Source organism: Syngnathus leptorhynchus, chromosome 4 (genome assembly GCF_054491065.1).
Source record: "Syngnathus leptorhynchus isolate UIUO chromosome 4, UIUO_Slep, whole genome shotgun sequence".
NCBI lineage: Eukaryota > Metazoa > Chordata > Actinopteri > Syngnathiformes > Syngnathidae > Syngnathus > Syngnathus leptorhynchus.
Genome location: NC_141198.1, coordinates 6,244,943 through 6,261,369, shown reverse-complemented (window position 1 = coordinate 6,261,369; position 16,427 = coordinate 6,244,943). Strand labels below are relative to the sequence as shown.

Sequence of the window (16,427 nt, the reverse complement as noted above, 5' to 3'; positions counted from 1 at the left end):
TAGCTATCTATGTAGCTAAGTATCTATATATCTCTATGTATGTATGTTTGAATGGATGGGTGGATGGATGATGGATGGATAAATAGATTGATCGAATGGAAATATATGATGTGCGTACAATCAAGCCAGAAATTATTCATATCCCAGGGGTAGTTGTTGTTTTTATAATGACTAGATCGTTTATTATAGTTCCTTAATGGGTTCATTTTTATTTTGTTTGAATTGTTTTATGTTCCATTATAATCTGTACATGGCACTTCATTTCAGCTGTGGTTGTTTTTGAAGTGTTCGATAAATGAAGTTGTGTTTCTTTTTCTGTCACTTGTCAGTTTGTTTAACTGATTGAGTTCCAGATGCATTTTGCACATAATATGATGTCAGGTTTGGTCATTGTTAACCTTGTGGCTTTGCTTCTGTATAAGACTTTCAGTCCACTGAACTCGCTGAATTTATTTAGCTAACATGTTCAGTTAATTGTCCGCCAGCATTGGGCCTGTTCCAGAGAATTGAATGGGTATTATAACATATTACATTTAACACCGTCAAACCCAAAGATCCAAAGTTTCAAACAGCTGATTTTCAAAATTTTGTATGTCTTTATTTACATCCAGAAAATGTCTTCGTCTTTCAATGACAAAAATGACAAAATACTGGACAGTGACAACAGAACTGATTCTCTGTTAAGGATTTGTTGATTACTATTGCTCAGTCTCATATTTAATTGAAATTTTTATAACCATATTTAATTATATTATACTCAGTACACTCCCTCAGTTATAAATTCAATTTTCACTGTTGAATATGTTTGTGCCACACCACTCAAATAAGTAGACCGCTCACACGCAGCTATGAGAGGGACGGCATGTGTTGCTCAACGCGAGATCATGCTAGCATTCAACTAGGCTGTACTGTTGACCCAAAAAAGACAACTTTTGTGCGCCAGGATTATGACTCAAGACCAGTGGGCAGCCTGAACCGCTGCATCAATGGAGACGGAGGTGTGAGCCAGAACGTAGGGCTGACTGAAAGGGCAAGTTTCGAGTGCGGTGGGTGATGCCCTATGAGAGGCGGAGGCGAATGTGTCGGTAGCTAATGACATGATGACGGCGATGATGCAACTATACTACGTCATCAACATGTGCTTCCAACCTCGCCTGCCCACTGCCTTTCCTCTCGCTCATTGGCCCTTCTTACTCATGTGACTTATGCTCCGCTTCTGTCCTTCCCTTGGAAAGCTCAGGCTGCACCGTTTCGCTTTGGGGATGACGCTCATCTGTTCTATGTATATATATAAAAATATGTCTGGCAGGAGAGAGGCAGACAATGTGCAATCGTCAGGACCGGAGAAAGCTGCAGTAAGCTTGAACGACAAAAGGCTCGGGGAACTAAGCGGGGACCGAGGCACACCGAGAAAGCCTGTAGAAAATGACAGCGCGGGGAAGCTATAAGAGACAGACAAAGACCAAAGTAGGAGAGGAAGTCACTTCTGTCAAAGAATGGCAAAGTCTGCAAATGGTGAATAATGTCAGAGAATTAGACTACGCAGCAGGAGGAGGAGGCAGCCATGTTTTTCTTCTTCACCTGGCTGCGGATGTGTGCCGAAACCTGGCGATTATTGAGAAGAGGAGCGACTCTGCGAGGCCAGTCAGCCAGCAAGTAACGACAACGATGGTAGAACGATGGCGAGGAGCCAACGACAGGCGGTGCGATCTCGGCCCGGTGGACAAGACGGCAAGGCTCGTCCGTTTACAAATGCAATTGGTTTGTCACGAGAATAACCAAATGACTGATCCTCGGTCTTCCACCACCATTCACCACATAGCAAGAGGAACTTCTTCATAGAATTCCCACTTTGTTCTGACGCAGTATCTCTCTGCCCTTATCCCTCTCTTGATATCCTGCTCCTCATCCTCGCTGATCTCAAAGTCTCATCCAATATTCCCTGTCGTCCTTTCCGCCATGTCGTTTTATCCCACATTGGCGTCTTTCAGCCCATCTCCGTTGCAGAACAAAAAGATCATATCAAAACACCCTCTTTTCCAGTTTCTCCGTGCATTCTTCGCGGAAGGGTTAGCAAGTCAACAACCTCGCTCCCACTTGTGCGGCTTCACTCCAAGATCGACTGCAGGTTTCACGCGAGGAAGTCGCTGGGATGGAGGAACCGTTTTTTGTCGCTTGGTCCCTCGCCATGGGCTGCGCTGAAAGAGGATTGTAATCGGAAGGAAAACAACCACAATTGCATTTTTTTTTGCTTTCTCCTGCAGCTTTCGCTGATGGATGAATGCGTGTGTCCAAGACGCAACGCACGAAATCATACAAAACCAGTCCTACGCTGGGTCGAAACGAACAAGCCAAAAAGCATAGGTAAAATGTGAGAACCGAGAGTGCGTTGGGTGGAGCTAAAGGCAGTCGGTGCTGCTGTTTCCTTGTGACTATAGCCTTTAGCGCTTTCTGTTTCTGTTCACTGCACGCTCCTCCATTCCATCGTACGTGCCCACAGTGGCTCCGATAATGGCCCCTCGCTCTGCACACACTGGAGAGAGAGAGAGGGGGGGGGGGAGAACGAGATGATGTAAAGGCTGCATGAGCGGAAGGGGAGTAGAGTGAGGAAGAAAGAGAGGAGAGCTGGGGGGGAGGGTGTTGACTGAGAAGCCGACTGCATGTGCAGCCGAGGGAAGGAAAGAAAGAAAGAAAGAAAGAAAGAGGATATTGAAAAAGGGAAGGGAGGAGCAGACAGATAATGAGGAAAGAAAAAGAAGAGAACGGAAAGTGGTAGCCATAAGGGGAAGCGAAGAGAATGACGAAGGCGTGCGCCTTGTTAGGGGGAGGTGTGTTATTTATGTGTGGCTGGCCGTGCGCAAATGCACGCATGTGGATTTTGCTGCTCTTTCTGTCTGGTTGGATGGAATAAGGAGGAATTACAACACCTTCAGATTGCTAGTTTTCTGACACTTCAACGTGGCTCATGCCCCTCTCTGCCGACTCATCTGCTTTCTGCAATCCGACCGGTATCTCTGTCTGGACGTCTTGCACCATGTAAGTTGTCCTTGAGGTCTCGTCATATTATCGCGATTTCTGCTTCCTGCTCCTTCTCAATAGCACGGCAGCCGAGGAAGGGGGGGACAAGAGGGAGGATGGCAAGTGTTGTGAATCAGGGATTTAGGTTCAGCTGTCTGCTCAGTGGCTGAAGACCCTTAGCAACACCATTCTTTATATGCTTTGTCTCCTCCCTCTTTCATTTTCATTGTCAGTGTCTATTGAGCTGACGAGTTGCATTGGATTTAAAGGGCTCCTGAGGTATTTTCTTCCCCTCTCAATGCACTTTTAGATGTTTACCAAAAGGTGTATTTGTGCGACAGGGATGGTTTGGCCTTAGTGTAAATATGACATCAAATATCTCGTCTGTACAGTTAGAGGCTCCGATAGTGTCACAGAATTTTCCGCGGCGACAATCAGTCCTGTTGAATAAATGCTGAACTGTCTGTCACTGTGTATTGAAACTTAGTTGGTAGATGTTGCTTCCAAAAACATCTTTGGATCCATCTCAGCACGTGTTTCACCACGTTGCTTTTACATGTCGATTAAACTACTAGAAAAAGAGAAAAGGAGAGTGTGTGCGATAGTGGATGTTGCAGTCAGTCTGTTTCAACACACTGCAGTTCTCATAACAGCCGCACACGGCCCCCCACGGCCCCCCTTCCTCTTTCCCGTCTGATGCTGCTGATAGTGCAGACATGGGGCCTCTCACGTACTGCTTGCCGGCTGTTCGCTGCCGCCACCCCAACCCCCCCTTTTCTAACCCTAAACCACCTCTTAGGGCTAGCATCACCACCCCCTGGGACCCAAAAGATCCAACTGTCTGGTAATCAAAGACTTTGAAGGTTCGTGGTGATATTAGAACGATGAGGGAAGCTGGACATTGACTGACAATATGCCTAGATCGAACAAGGAGGAATTTGTTTGTCGTCAGGGTATACATTTATTGTAATCACACGTCTTTGTTGGGAATCATTTTAGATAATTAATTTCATTCACAGAGGGAACATTCACTAATATACTGATTATGATTATGACCAGCCAATGACAGCATACCATTAAAATCTTAAAAAATGTTTCAATAAAGTATCACCCACCACTCTTCATCATACGTGTATAAATATGCAATTGTGTGCAATAATGTTTGTAAAAATACATGTTATTTAACAATTTCTTAAAAGTTGTACTATGTACATAATTTGTCCATAAAGTAAATGTAAAAAAAAAACAGTGCCCTTATTATTCAGATAATTACCATCTTGATGTTTAAATTAAATTAATAATGTTTGTAAAAATACATGTTATTTAACCATTTCTTAAAAGTTGTACTATGTACATATTTTGTCCATAAAGTAAATGTAAAAAAAACAGTGCCCTTATTATTCCGATAATTACCATCTTGAGAGACAGGGGTTAGTTATAGAGCCTGAAATACTTATCATGGTATCAAGTGTAGAATAAATAATGGTGGTAGTTTTGAATGGGTTATTTACATGTCAGTGGTGAATGTTTCCTGTTAAAATGGTCAGAAAGTTTATTTTTCCCCTCTACTTCTTTTTATACACACTTTTGCATTTTCATGCAAATATATTTTTTTGTCATGAAATCGATGTAGCAAATGAAAACACAGTGATAGCAAATCTCAATTGAATAAAAAAAGATGAATAATTTTGAGGCCTATTATTGTGTAAATCCCAAAACTTTTGTTTTCCAAAATAGTGCAAATAAATGCAAATAACATTGTTGTTACTTGAATATTTAATCAACATTTGACCTTATTAGCTCATCATGGCTTTCCGTTTTTGCTATGTAGCTGTTATTATTGCTGCATATTTTCAATTGTAATACTAATTTACTCCTCATAGATAGTTGCGTGCAGCCCGGATGCAGTTCTAGCCAGAATTCTGTGAAAAGTATACTGTACACTTCAGGACTTATTCTGCCCTCATTTTGCGACTCTGCATTTCACATTAGTTCAGCAATTGGCATTAGCCTCGCCATTTTCTCGTATTCTCGCTTCTTGCTCAGTGTGTATGCTCAGCTACGTACTTCTTATCCACATTGGAGTCATCTGAGGTCAAAATTTGGATTTGAAAAGCTGTTCGACCCTTGTTGTAACCAGTGCACCAATTTGTAATGTATCCATATTTGTATTGTATTGTATACAGAGAACTAAATTAGAGAACCTTTGGGCAGAAAATGTCTCGAAAGTGCATACTTGTTTTCCGATAGGATTCTGTGATAACACAAGTATGCTCCGATACCCTGCTGAACTGAGCACAGGCGGTGCCCGCAGAGCCAAAACAAAAAGCGGCCATGAAAGTGTGCACATCACTTGGGAAACCAGGTCTAAGTTGTGGTGCAGCATGCATCAAAACTTGTGAAACATAGTAGGAATCAATTCATTGAATGCATTACTTCGATACAGTTAATTGACTTCAACCAAAGACCTCAGATGCAATACCAGCCTGCCATTGTTAGGCCACTACATGGACTCTGTTAATGATTTCTGTTTGCACTTGAATGATCTATGTTGGTCATGCCTTCTTTGACTCTAATCCTATTTCATGAGTAGACTGTGAGTTGACTTGTTCATGTGTCGGATTTTGCTGGTCAATTGGAGTTACAAATTTATGCACTGAAATTCGATTTTAATAGTAAGTTAGCGAGTAACTAATAATTTATTATGGTCTGTTTTGGGCATTTAATATCCAAGGCCAGGTTGATGTCAGTGTAATTTATAATGTGCCAAAAGTTTGGTTTCATTAGTTATTTTCTTTTTAGACAATGAAAGGTCACAGCAGTTTCACTTGCTATCAGCGATACTGATTCCAGTTTTGTATTTAATGCATATATCGTCACAATACATACGCATCTGTAACAGCAGAGTTCACTTGTTATTTTTCCCACCAAACTGAGACATCTGAGGTTGAATGTTTGCGCACATTGGTTTCTCACATGAATTAAAAATGTATTTGACTCTTGAAAACCTGTAGAGAAATGGACAACTCCTGTTCTGTATTCACTCCTCTGTGTGTGTGTGTACTATGTACTATGGGTTAATTTCTAACAGGCTGTTTTACATCATTGAACAATTCTGCTATGGATTGTCATTGTAGATGACCTGATGTGTCCTTTGTCTTTCTAAAGCAGTACTCCCATATCTCACGTTAATTATTTAATCTAACTTTTCAGCACTGGGTGGGGCTTGTGTGTATTTGTAAAAGGTGGTAAAGAATCATGGATTAGAGAGGGAAAGAAAAGAAAAAGATTGATGTAATTGGTCAATGCTTTATTTATTTGGGAATGCATAAATGTAGCTTTTTCATGTAAATGGTAGCCACAAGTCACTCTCTTAAAAACTAATCACTACTCTTTTATTTCTGGTTTTCTTTCAGACTGTACACAAAGTCACTTCATTGGATGGCCCCAGAGGTGGAGACCAGATGGAAATTGGGTCACATGACCGCCTCCAGGAAGGCGTGCTGAGCCTGGAACTGTCCAATGGGGTGAATTGCTACCCTAACGACGATGCATCTAAGAAAACAGAGCAGAAGAGGGAAGCAGACGTACCACAAACACTTGGCAAAGTTGAACAGCAACCATCATTGAAACATAACAGCAGTTATGCAAACCCAAGTAAACCTGTCCACCATGTGGACATGGAAGATGCTCGCAATCTGGTCACTTTTTCTGCCATTGCCGGTAACTTACCTCCTTCCTCCACCTCTTCCTGCATCCAAATGCAACCTGACATGATGCAGCTGTATGAGAAATTCACCCGGGAAATGGGTGCCGGCGGGGCTCGGGTTGGAAACTCTGCAGAGGCTATTAATATAGGCCACCTACCTGCAGAAGACATGAAAACGTTGCAGAAGGCACTGAACCATGCAAAACATGGTCACAAGCCTCCTAACTGTGACTGTGATGGGCCTGATTGTCCAGACTACCTTGAGTGGCTGGAGAAGAAGATTAAGTTGGCAACCAGTGAGAATCAAGACACCAGCAAGAGGACTCATTTGCCACATTTACATTCGAACATTCAGCAATCCCATCTGCAGAATCAGCCCTTTCTCCAGGCAAATGGTGGCCACCGCCACGTGACTCCTTCATACCCCCAGCAACAACAACAAACACAAGGTCCTCATGCTGGCCAAGCACCCTGCTCAAAACTTCCTCCAATTCCCTGCTCTCCCCAGGTGCTCTCTATAGCCAAGGAAAGGAATGTCAGTCTTCAAACAGCTATTGCCATAGAAGCCCTTACACAGTTATCTGGAACTGGGACTCAAGGTGCTGGTGCTCCAGATCAAGCCCTCTTTAATAACCTCTATCATCACCAACATACCCCAAACCTCACATCTCCACCTCCAAATTGCACTAACTTGATTCCATCCTCTGCAGTTACCTGTCCATCATCACGCTCTCAGTCCGTCCCTCCAGGATTACACACTGACCAGCAGGCAGCAGTGTCCTGTGAGCACCACAGGCCCCAATCCCAGGGTCAGCCCCCCCATTCTTCTACCTCTCCCTTTCCAGGCCAGGGAAATCCTCAGAGTTTTGGCCGGAGTCCCGAGCAGTGGGTACAGGGCACACACGGAGGTTCTGAAGAGCGTCTGTCCCGCTATGCTGGTACAACGTATTCGAGATCAGACCCGATGTCAGAGCTCAAACAGCTTCTGGGTGACAGCAGTCGAAAGTTTGGAAATACATCTTTCAAGCTCACATCCACACAGCATTTTACGGAGAACGGAATCATGCAGGCACAGGGCAAGCCATCTTTGCCCAGGATCAAGCAAGACTCAGACTTTGGTGATCATTCTCCATCCATGGGACATCATTACAACATGGATAATGGTCAGTTGCAGGTTGGCCAATACCCTGGTGCTCCCATGTCTCCTGGTCAAGCAGCCATTAGACACTCAACTCAGGCAGCTCTGCAACAGCACCTTCACTACAAGAGGAACCTCTTCTCTAGTCATTCCCCTGGCTTCGGCGCATCGGGCCCTGCGCCTTTCCAAAACGTAAAAAAGTGGTGGCCGCAGATGGAAGCCAATGGCTTCAGTCATATGAGCTTAAAACAGGAGCCCAAGCAACCCAAGAGGAAAAAAATCAGCCAAGGATCTCCTGTCATCAAAAGTATGAGTGGGACGCTCTCAGGCTCTCTTCTTCCTAAATCCAAACAGATTAGAATCAAGAAGACCAAGCAAAAAGCCTCTGTGCCAACGTTCCTGCCTAAGAGTCAGATAACTGTGGATAAAACGCCAGTCCTTATGATGGGCCGAGCCAACACCCTGAATGACCTGCAACCACATTCACTGCCCCTTTTCCCCTCCCATAGTAACTCCACTCAGGCGGCTGCTGCAGGCCTCCCTGCACCAGCCCAATCTCAGGTATCAAATGCTAACCTCTCGATGGCTCCCTCTTCCACAGATTCTGCATTGTCAGTGAGCAATTCCACCCAAATGGGCTCTTTGCCCCCACAAATAGCCCATGGAGCCCATGCCAAGTCAAAGGAAGTGGATAGTTTAGTCCATACCAATGCTAGCATTGCCTCAGCTCTGACCTCCACATCCATACCAAACACAACACAATTACCGGGTCTCGTAAACGTAGACCCTAAGTATGAAGAACTTATACTGCAGTTTGAAGCAGAATTTGGAGATTCAGCTGCAGACACACTTTCCGGCAAAGCCAAGTCTGAAGCAGTTACAGCTTCGCAAATCATGAATCAGTCCCAGACCAGTACGCAGGATCTCACATCATCTATCACCCATAATCAGCCATCCTTCAATAGCGCCGCACCTCATGTGAATAAAGAGATGGATGGCAACAAAGATGAGTTTGGAGCCCCAGCTGAATTTACCCCAAATGAAGCATCTACAGTGACTCCAGTGCAGGAGCAGCAGGATCCCCTATCCAGCATCCCTCAAAATTCGCACACCCCACTTGATAAGCATCCTCAACATGGTCAGACACAGGAAACCTTCAACGTACCATGTTCCCCCATGCCTAAACGAATGAAAATCGAAGCCACGGGTGATGTGGCTGTTCTCTCCACCACTTGCTACTCTGAGGAGGACACGCCCACTAAGGATGGTCTGTCCTTCTCTCCATCTTTGAAAGGGTTCTTAGAGTCCCCCCTAAAATATTTAGACACACCCACCAGGAGCTTGTTGGATACACCTTCTAAAGATCTGCAGACGGATTTACCCACTTGCACCTGTGTGGGTGAGTCAATGTGTGTCAATATTTGTATACATTTTGCAGGATGTACAGTCATTTATGCACACTAGTGCAAAAAATATGGTCACGCCACTGAGAATTTTATTATGAATCTCAACTTCATCCCTCACATTAGCATACAGGAGGTCGATTGTCCTGTTGTTTCTCGTAGGACAGTCAACCGTATGCAAAGTAGCGTCCACGTTTGCATGATTAAAGTCCCCAGAGATTATCATAAATGTATCGGGGTGCTGTGTCTGAAGCCTGGCTGTGGCATTGAGTATAGTCTCACAGGCAGTGGCTGCGTCCACACTCGGAGAATTGTAAACACAGGCGGTGATCACGTGACGTAAATTCCTCTGCAGATAATACAGCAGCAAGCTAACAGCCAACAGTTCGAGGTCCCGACAGCGTAACAATCATTACTGAGATATGTCCAGGGTTACGCCAATGCTGGTTCATAAACATAATCAGGCCTCCACTTTTCCGCTTCCCACTAGCTTTTGATTCTCTGTCAGCTCTCACCATAGTGAATCCCAGAAGGTCCACGTTAGCATCCGATACGAGGTGGTTCAGCCATGTCTCCGTAAAGGATGCTTTCCCTATAAATCCACTGACTGTTCAGTGCAGTCAGCTTGTCAATCGAGACAGCAACTTCACATTTCCCATGACTATGGAAGGAATCAATGGTTAATAGCACCTCCGATTCGCCACTAGCCTAGCTTTAACCTTAGCACCGCCGGCCTTGTAGCCCCTGTACTATCTCAACTCCCTCTCCTGGCATGGTGTGTTGTACGCCGGATTGTCCCATCGTTCTCCGCGCCGTCAGTGACTCTCTCGTATAAATAGGTGAGGAGTGGTGCATGTTCCACGAGATAAATGTTTCCAGTAAGTTAGAAAAAGCAGAATAAATTAAAAGGTAAAAGATCTTGGAGGTTAAAAAGAGCAAAAACAAAGAGAAACCAGAGAGCTTTGATATTATATTTGATAAATAATGCTTTGCCGTTTTACTGTGTTGCTGACAATATTATATGTGGTACAGAATGAAAGGTTGATTTTACTTGTGCAGTTGAAAGATATTTGAAATATTATACGGTTGGCCTTACTGGTGTGGTTATGATTGAGTTTCTTTGTTTCTTAGAACAAACTCTGGTGAAAGATGAAGGGCCCGACTACAATCACTTGGGATCTGGACCCACTGTGGCTTCCATACGAGACCTAATGGAGACACGGTTCGTCTTCTCTTTATCTTCCTCCCACATGCTCTTAGTCTCCTCTCCCTCACGTGCTCCACCTCCTCCTGCGCCTCGTCACATTTTTATCCTTAGGGAAACCATGACCCAGAATCCAACAGGGGGAACAGGAAATATCATCATCGTCACCCTCTTCAACATCATCATAACACAGGCTAAGAGAAGTGGCAGCAAATACTAGCTAAGAATGGCAGACATAATGGAGAAAGAAGGATGGATACCAAAGTCCAGAGAGAGGGAAAGCAAATGAAGACCATGAGGAAAGTAATTGAAAATGTTTGTCGATTTAGAACAAGGGCAGATAGTTAGTTAGTTGTTTACTCTGGCACTGAATATTTAGCATTCAACTGCTTCATGAAAATAAACGACCACATTGTGCTTCTGTTGTGCATCATCCTAATACATGTTTTTTTAAGTTAGTTTTGGTTGTCGTTTGAATAACAGACGTTTGATGCACTGATTTTTATGGAGAGGCTCTTTGAGAACAATGCTCGCCAAGGCACTAGAGAGGTTTGATGTGGGGGATGTTAAGCTCCAAAGATCTTATTGTTGTTTGAGAAATGACGTCACTCCGTCAGACCCCTTAGTTCTTGGACGACCTTTGACCAAATCCTGACCCAAGCACAACCCCTGCACAAAACTCTGCCACCTTAGGGTGATTCCAATTCAATGGAACTCCAATGTGCTCGCTGTCACACCAAATCTAGTCAGGTCAAAGTTTTCTCAATGGAAAGGTATGAAGATGTCAGAAGCTTTGATGTAAACTGTAATTTGAAAAGTTTTAATGACCTGTGCTACCCCTCATCCCAGACTCCGTCCATAAACCCCCCGTAGCTACAAATTTACCTTCAGTAATACAAAAGCAATTTCATTTAAGTAACTTTAACGTTCTATTTTTGGCAGAAAAGACTCATGGATTAGGTTCAATTTGATCACCCGTTTTGACATAAGGTATTGAGCACAATTAATAATAGCCAATTGTTTACGTTCTATACAAATATTGTTTTGTTCAACTTTTATTTCAGTTTATTCATGTGAGTGTAGTAGGTCATTTAAACTTGATCAGTGTCTTTGTTGGGTCAGAATTTTTTTTAACAGACACTTAAATCCACATTATTGCCCATGAGTGAAATATCAGTGGGTCTCAGGAGCATTGCTAGGCATAAAGCTCTACTGTGGCACAGGCCCCCCTACTACAGTGTTCCGCGATGGTACCAGGCTTCCAACCATTTGGTACTGGCCCATAGAGCTATCTCAAAAAAACACGTTTTGTAGCACAGTGTATGTGCCCCAATCATATGTTATCACCACGGCAGGAATGCAACCGATGGTTGCTAGTTGGACAATGAATCGCTCCGTTGCAGAAAAAAGGTTGAGAACCACTGCCCTTCCAATAACACACACACAGACACTCCGACACTATTACCAAATCTATTACTTGAAATGTTAATGAATGGACAAATACATGTTATTTGATAGTTATAACAGACTTATACGTGATTTCCATGACCAATTTAAAGGCATTTGATGATAAGAAGTCTAGCTGTTTGATCTTTATGCCTGCTTTATTGCAGTATTACAGATAGCTAGGATTGTTTTTGAAAGGGTGAAGTTCATCCTATTCCACACAATCACTCACAAGTCAAAGAACGTGGCCGGACACAGTAGAAGAATAAGCATTAATTCTCTCTTCCATCCAATTCACATAGCATCAAAATGACGTACGCAATCCGCCTGACATTGTCATCAGCGTATTCCTTCACTTTTACTAAAATGTCAGCAGACTTCGATATGTGTTGAGAATTCACAATGACGGTCGACTAATCTTCTCTGATTAAAAATGACAACAAAGAGTATATATAAAGCCACCATCTCACCTAGCTTGTAATCATTCAGTTTGTGATTGGTTCATTTTGATACGTGCTTCCTGGTTGCTGTCAAACTGGACTCTGCGGAAGTCTGTAAAAAGTCTTGACATTGCTGCCAAACCGGTTGCTGTCTCCAGCAAGCCTCTTTCATATCCATTACTCATCATTATCTGTCGTGTCTGAATGTGGGTGGAAAGATTACTTCAAAACTTTCCAAACAAATTGAGACTTTGCTACTTTAAAATACTACTATTTCATTAGATGTTCACTAAAAGACCAGATACTGTAAGAAAGGCGCTTGGCTACGATTAACCCAATCTAAAAAGTTAGAGCTACACCAAAATGATACATTTCAATGAGAAAAGTCTTGTAAACATCCTAGCATGATTTCCTGAATCACCAGGCCAAGTGTCATTTCACTTTTTAAAACTTTATAAACATATTATTCATAGATGAATGCTTGTGACAGTGAAAGAGTTTAATTTTTGTGAATGTTGTTACTTACACTTGATGTTTAAATTGCTCTGACATTATTCCAGTGTCTTCTCCTTGGTAAGAAGTATATGACCAGACTTTATGAGTGTGCATTCACTAAACCCTCTTATGTATGTAGGTATGGTGAAAAAGGAGAGGCCGTCCGGATAGAGAAAGTGGTGTACACCGGTAGAGAGGGGAAAAGCTCAAGAGGTTGCCCAATTGCCAAATGGGTAAGTCGCTTCACAACCTGTTTGGCGCTTTGTGATGGGGTGTTTCCAAACTACTTTCCCTCATGATATTGTTTTAGATTAAAAAATGGAGCAGCCTGGGTTGTATTGACAGTATGTACAGGTCTTAATTTGAGTTTTTATACTTATAGCACTCCCATTTTGCTATTTTGGAGATCTTTCAAAGATGAGCAATGCATCGTGACGTCCAGATTCTAAATGATCAACTCTGAATGTCATCAGGTGATTCGTCGTGAGAGTGAGAAAGAAAAGCTGTTGTGTCTGGTGCGCCATCGTGCGGGCCACTATTGTGCAAATGCAGTCATCATCATCCTCATCATGGCCTGGGAAGGTGTCCCACGGTCTATGGCTGACACATTGTACCGTGAGATCAGCGACACGCTCACCAAATTTGGAAACCCCACCAGTAGACGCTGCGGCCTCAATGATGAGTAAGTAAATGGGGCGAATCGATTTGACAAAGGTACAATTAGTTTGCAGTGCAGAAAGCCGTGTTGGTTTTTGCGCCATCGTCCGAAAGGTTAAAGTGTTAACCTGAAGACAATTTGTACATGCTACATGCAGAACTGTTCAAGAGGCTTTGGCTTGCACGAACTGTCTTGTTTTAGTGGCCTTTTATTTGCGTAAGCCATTCTGGCATAGCAAAACTGTAAATAGCTGAGATGGGGCCCAATTTATTGCTGTCTGTTTTAAATTGTCCGTTTGATTGTAATGTGATGCGTGGATGCCGCTGGCTTCCTTGGCTAAAATATATAAAAAATTAAGTTGACTAAGACTTGCAACAAGTTGTTTCACATATGTTGAAAATCTGTATTTTCAACAAAGTGTGTCATTTGTTTTGCTTTTGAAAAATAGTTGGTATTTCTTGTGCAATGTGTGAAAACTGGCGACCCACCATCATATTATAATGCAGTGTAGATGTATTCTGGGGGAGCACCCAATATATTTTTGAGAATGTCCATCTTTAAGGTTTGGAATTCAAAGAAAGGAACACAAAATATACAATACGTACTGTGACTTCAACCCCTACTGCAAAAAAAAATCAAAGACAGGCAAGCTACATATGTCAGCTTTGCAACATTAGATTTTATGTCCGTTATGTTTCATGAATTGGGGAAACAACAAAAAAAAGCAACAATGCAGATTATGGGTCCACTTTACATACACAGTAACCAGTTCAGTTTTTCTCTTTAAATGTAAATGCCTTCGAACCAAATCTCCAAAAAAAAAAAACATTTTTTCCAAGACAACTAAAAAAATTCAGACATCCTGCTTGAGTTTTACACCATCATTCAAAGGATCATCCATAACAGTCTGGTATGGAAATTTAGACTCCCATTCACGCAAAAAAAACTACAACGTATAAAACACAAATGATCTAAAATCACAGGGTCGCACCCTCCCTTCCAATTGACACACTGTACAAATTCCACCAAGTTGTTGTGTGGTCATTAATATCTGAATCTGAATTTTAAAATTCTCAGTTGTTGGACGTGTGAAGAGATATTTTTTTGGGGGAAAAAAAACAAATGATCATTCCAATATACAATATGTCATGACTGAGCGAGATTCTACACTACGACTGAACTCAAGTGATGACCTTAAAGGGTAGTCTGGACTCCAAAATATCATTGTAGCATTCCTCAGTTCACAAAAAGGCCCATATTTGGGGGGGTTATTTGTCAAAGAGTTTACAAAAAGTGAGCGGACTACAAACAAAACACAATAATACTAGTGATACGGGAATACCGCTTCATGTTCATTCTCTGTCAACTATCTTCATCTTAGGATATAGAAATATACTGACGTGACATAGAATCTCAAGTGGTTCTGAAGATGCGTTTACTGTCTCCTCCTGCAGTCGTACATGTGCATGCCAAGGCAAGGATCCTGACACCTGCGGTGCTTCTTTTTCCTTTGGCTGCTCTTGGAGCATGTACTTTAATGGCTGTAAATATGCCCGAAGCAAAATACCGCGCAAGTTTCGGCTACAAGGAGACCACCCTGAAGAGGTACATTTGCATCTTATGTCTGGCTTGAAAGAGTTGTCAGCGTGTAATGGACACCTGCTGTTTCCGTGTCTTCGTGTTTTCTTATCAGGAGAACAAACTCAGGGATCAATTCCAGAATCTGGCCACTGAGGTGGCTCCATTGTACAAGAGGCTGGCTCCTCAAGCCTACAGCAATCAGGTTGGTTCACAGATCAATACGCGTCGGAATACTAAAATGACAAACAGGAATATGTTTACCTGTTGCATTCCTTAAATGTTAACTCTTTAGACAATTTGGAAAGAGGTCTGTTGTACAAATCTTCTCTAGTCAAAAAGAAGCCATAAAAATGGAACTGACCGATTCACAAAGCCTTTTAGGACCAGTTACTTTTTGATCTTGCAGTAATGCAGACTGTCAACAATAACATGAGGCACACATTTAGTTTGAAATGTATTCATCTTTTGCAAAGCTACTAGTGTTCACTTTTTGACACTCAAAAGGCCAAATGCAATGCATTTCTACTCCCACCTCCATCTAAATGAGTTCACAAGCCCACTGACAATAAATATGTCGAAATGCTTCATCAGACTCTCATCATCTTGATTTCTAATGCAATACCCAACAAATAAAACGTCATGTAATCTCTGCTCTCTCTGCCAGTGTCAATCAGAGTCGAAGGCTTCAGACTGCAGGCTGGGCTTGAAGGCAGGCAGGCCATTTGCTGGAGTCACTGCTTGCCTGGATTTCTGTGCCCATGCCCATAGGGACCAGCACAACCTTTACAATGGTTGCACAGTGGTATGGTTTTTAATATTGTGGCACATTATAGGTGCTAGCTAACATGGCAACTTACTTTCTTACTTGCTTCTAGGTGTGCACTTTGACCAAGGAGGACAACCGCATGGTGGGGGGGATCCCTCAAGATGAACAGCTCCATGTCTTGCCTCTCTACAAAATCTCCCCCACTGATGAATTTGGCAGCGAGGAGGGCCAGCAACTCAAGATGAAGACGGGAGCCATTCAGGTGCTTCAGGCTTTCCGCCGAGAAGTACGCAAGTTGCCCGAACCAGCCAAGTCGTGCCGTCAGCGCCGCCTAGATGCCAAGAAAGCTGCATCAGAAAAGAAGAAGAGTAAACTGCAGCAGAAGGCAGCAGAAACCCCAGAGAAGACAGTGGCTAAAAGCGAAGTATTGTTCAGTGAGTCTCCTCAACACCCAGGAAATAAAGGTTAGTCTTGTCCACTTCACATGAATGAATCAAATTAAGAGTAATGCAGTTGTTTCGGGTTCTTTTTTTGCAACAGGTTCAAATGTGCTTCTCTCTCTCTCTCTC

General features: G+C 42.8%; 1 protein-coding gene across 6 annotated transcripts in view; it reads left to right on the top strand.

The window, feature by feature from the left end:
• Positions 1 to 16,427, top strand: part of tet3 (tet methylcytosine dioxygenase 3) — a 35,238-nt gene that overhangs the window by 13,151 nt on the left and 5,660 nt on the right. For 4 of the 6 annotated variants that reach the window (XM_085909572.1, XM_085909571.1, XM_085909575.1 and 1 more), the window contains 8 exons: positions 6,435 to 9,264; positions 10,400 to 10,490; positions 12,993 to 13,086; positions 13,327 to 13,535; positions 14,966 to 15,116; positions 15,205 to 15,294; positions 15,757 to 15,894; positions 15,968 to 16,322. In XM_085909572.1, coding sequence (XP_085765698.1) covers positions 6,435 to 9,264; positions 10,400 to 10,490; positions 12,993 to 13,086; positions 13,327 to 13,535; positions 14,966 to 15,116; positions 15,205 to 15,294; positions 15,757 to 15,894; positions 15,968 to 16,322 — 3,958 coding nt within the window. Of the gene's footprint in view, positions 1 to 2,619; positions 3,037 to 3,133; positions 3,882 to 6,434; positions 9,265 to 10,399; positions 10,491 to 12,992; positions 13,087 to 13,326; positions 13,536 to 14,965; positions 15,117 to 15,204; positions 15,295 to 15,756; positions 15,895 to 15,967; positions 16,323 to 16,427 lie in introns of those variants that run through there. The other 2 variants (XM_085909574.1, XM_085909576.1) reach the window with 2 other exon arrangements.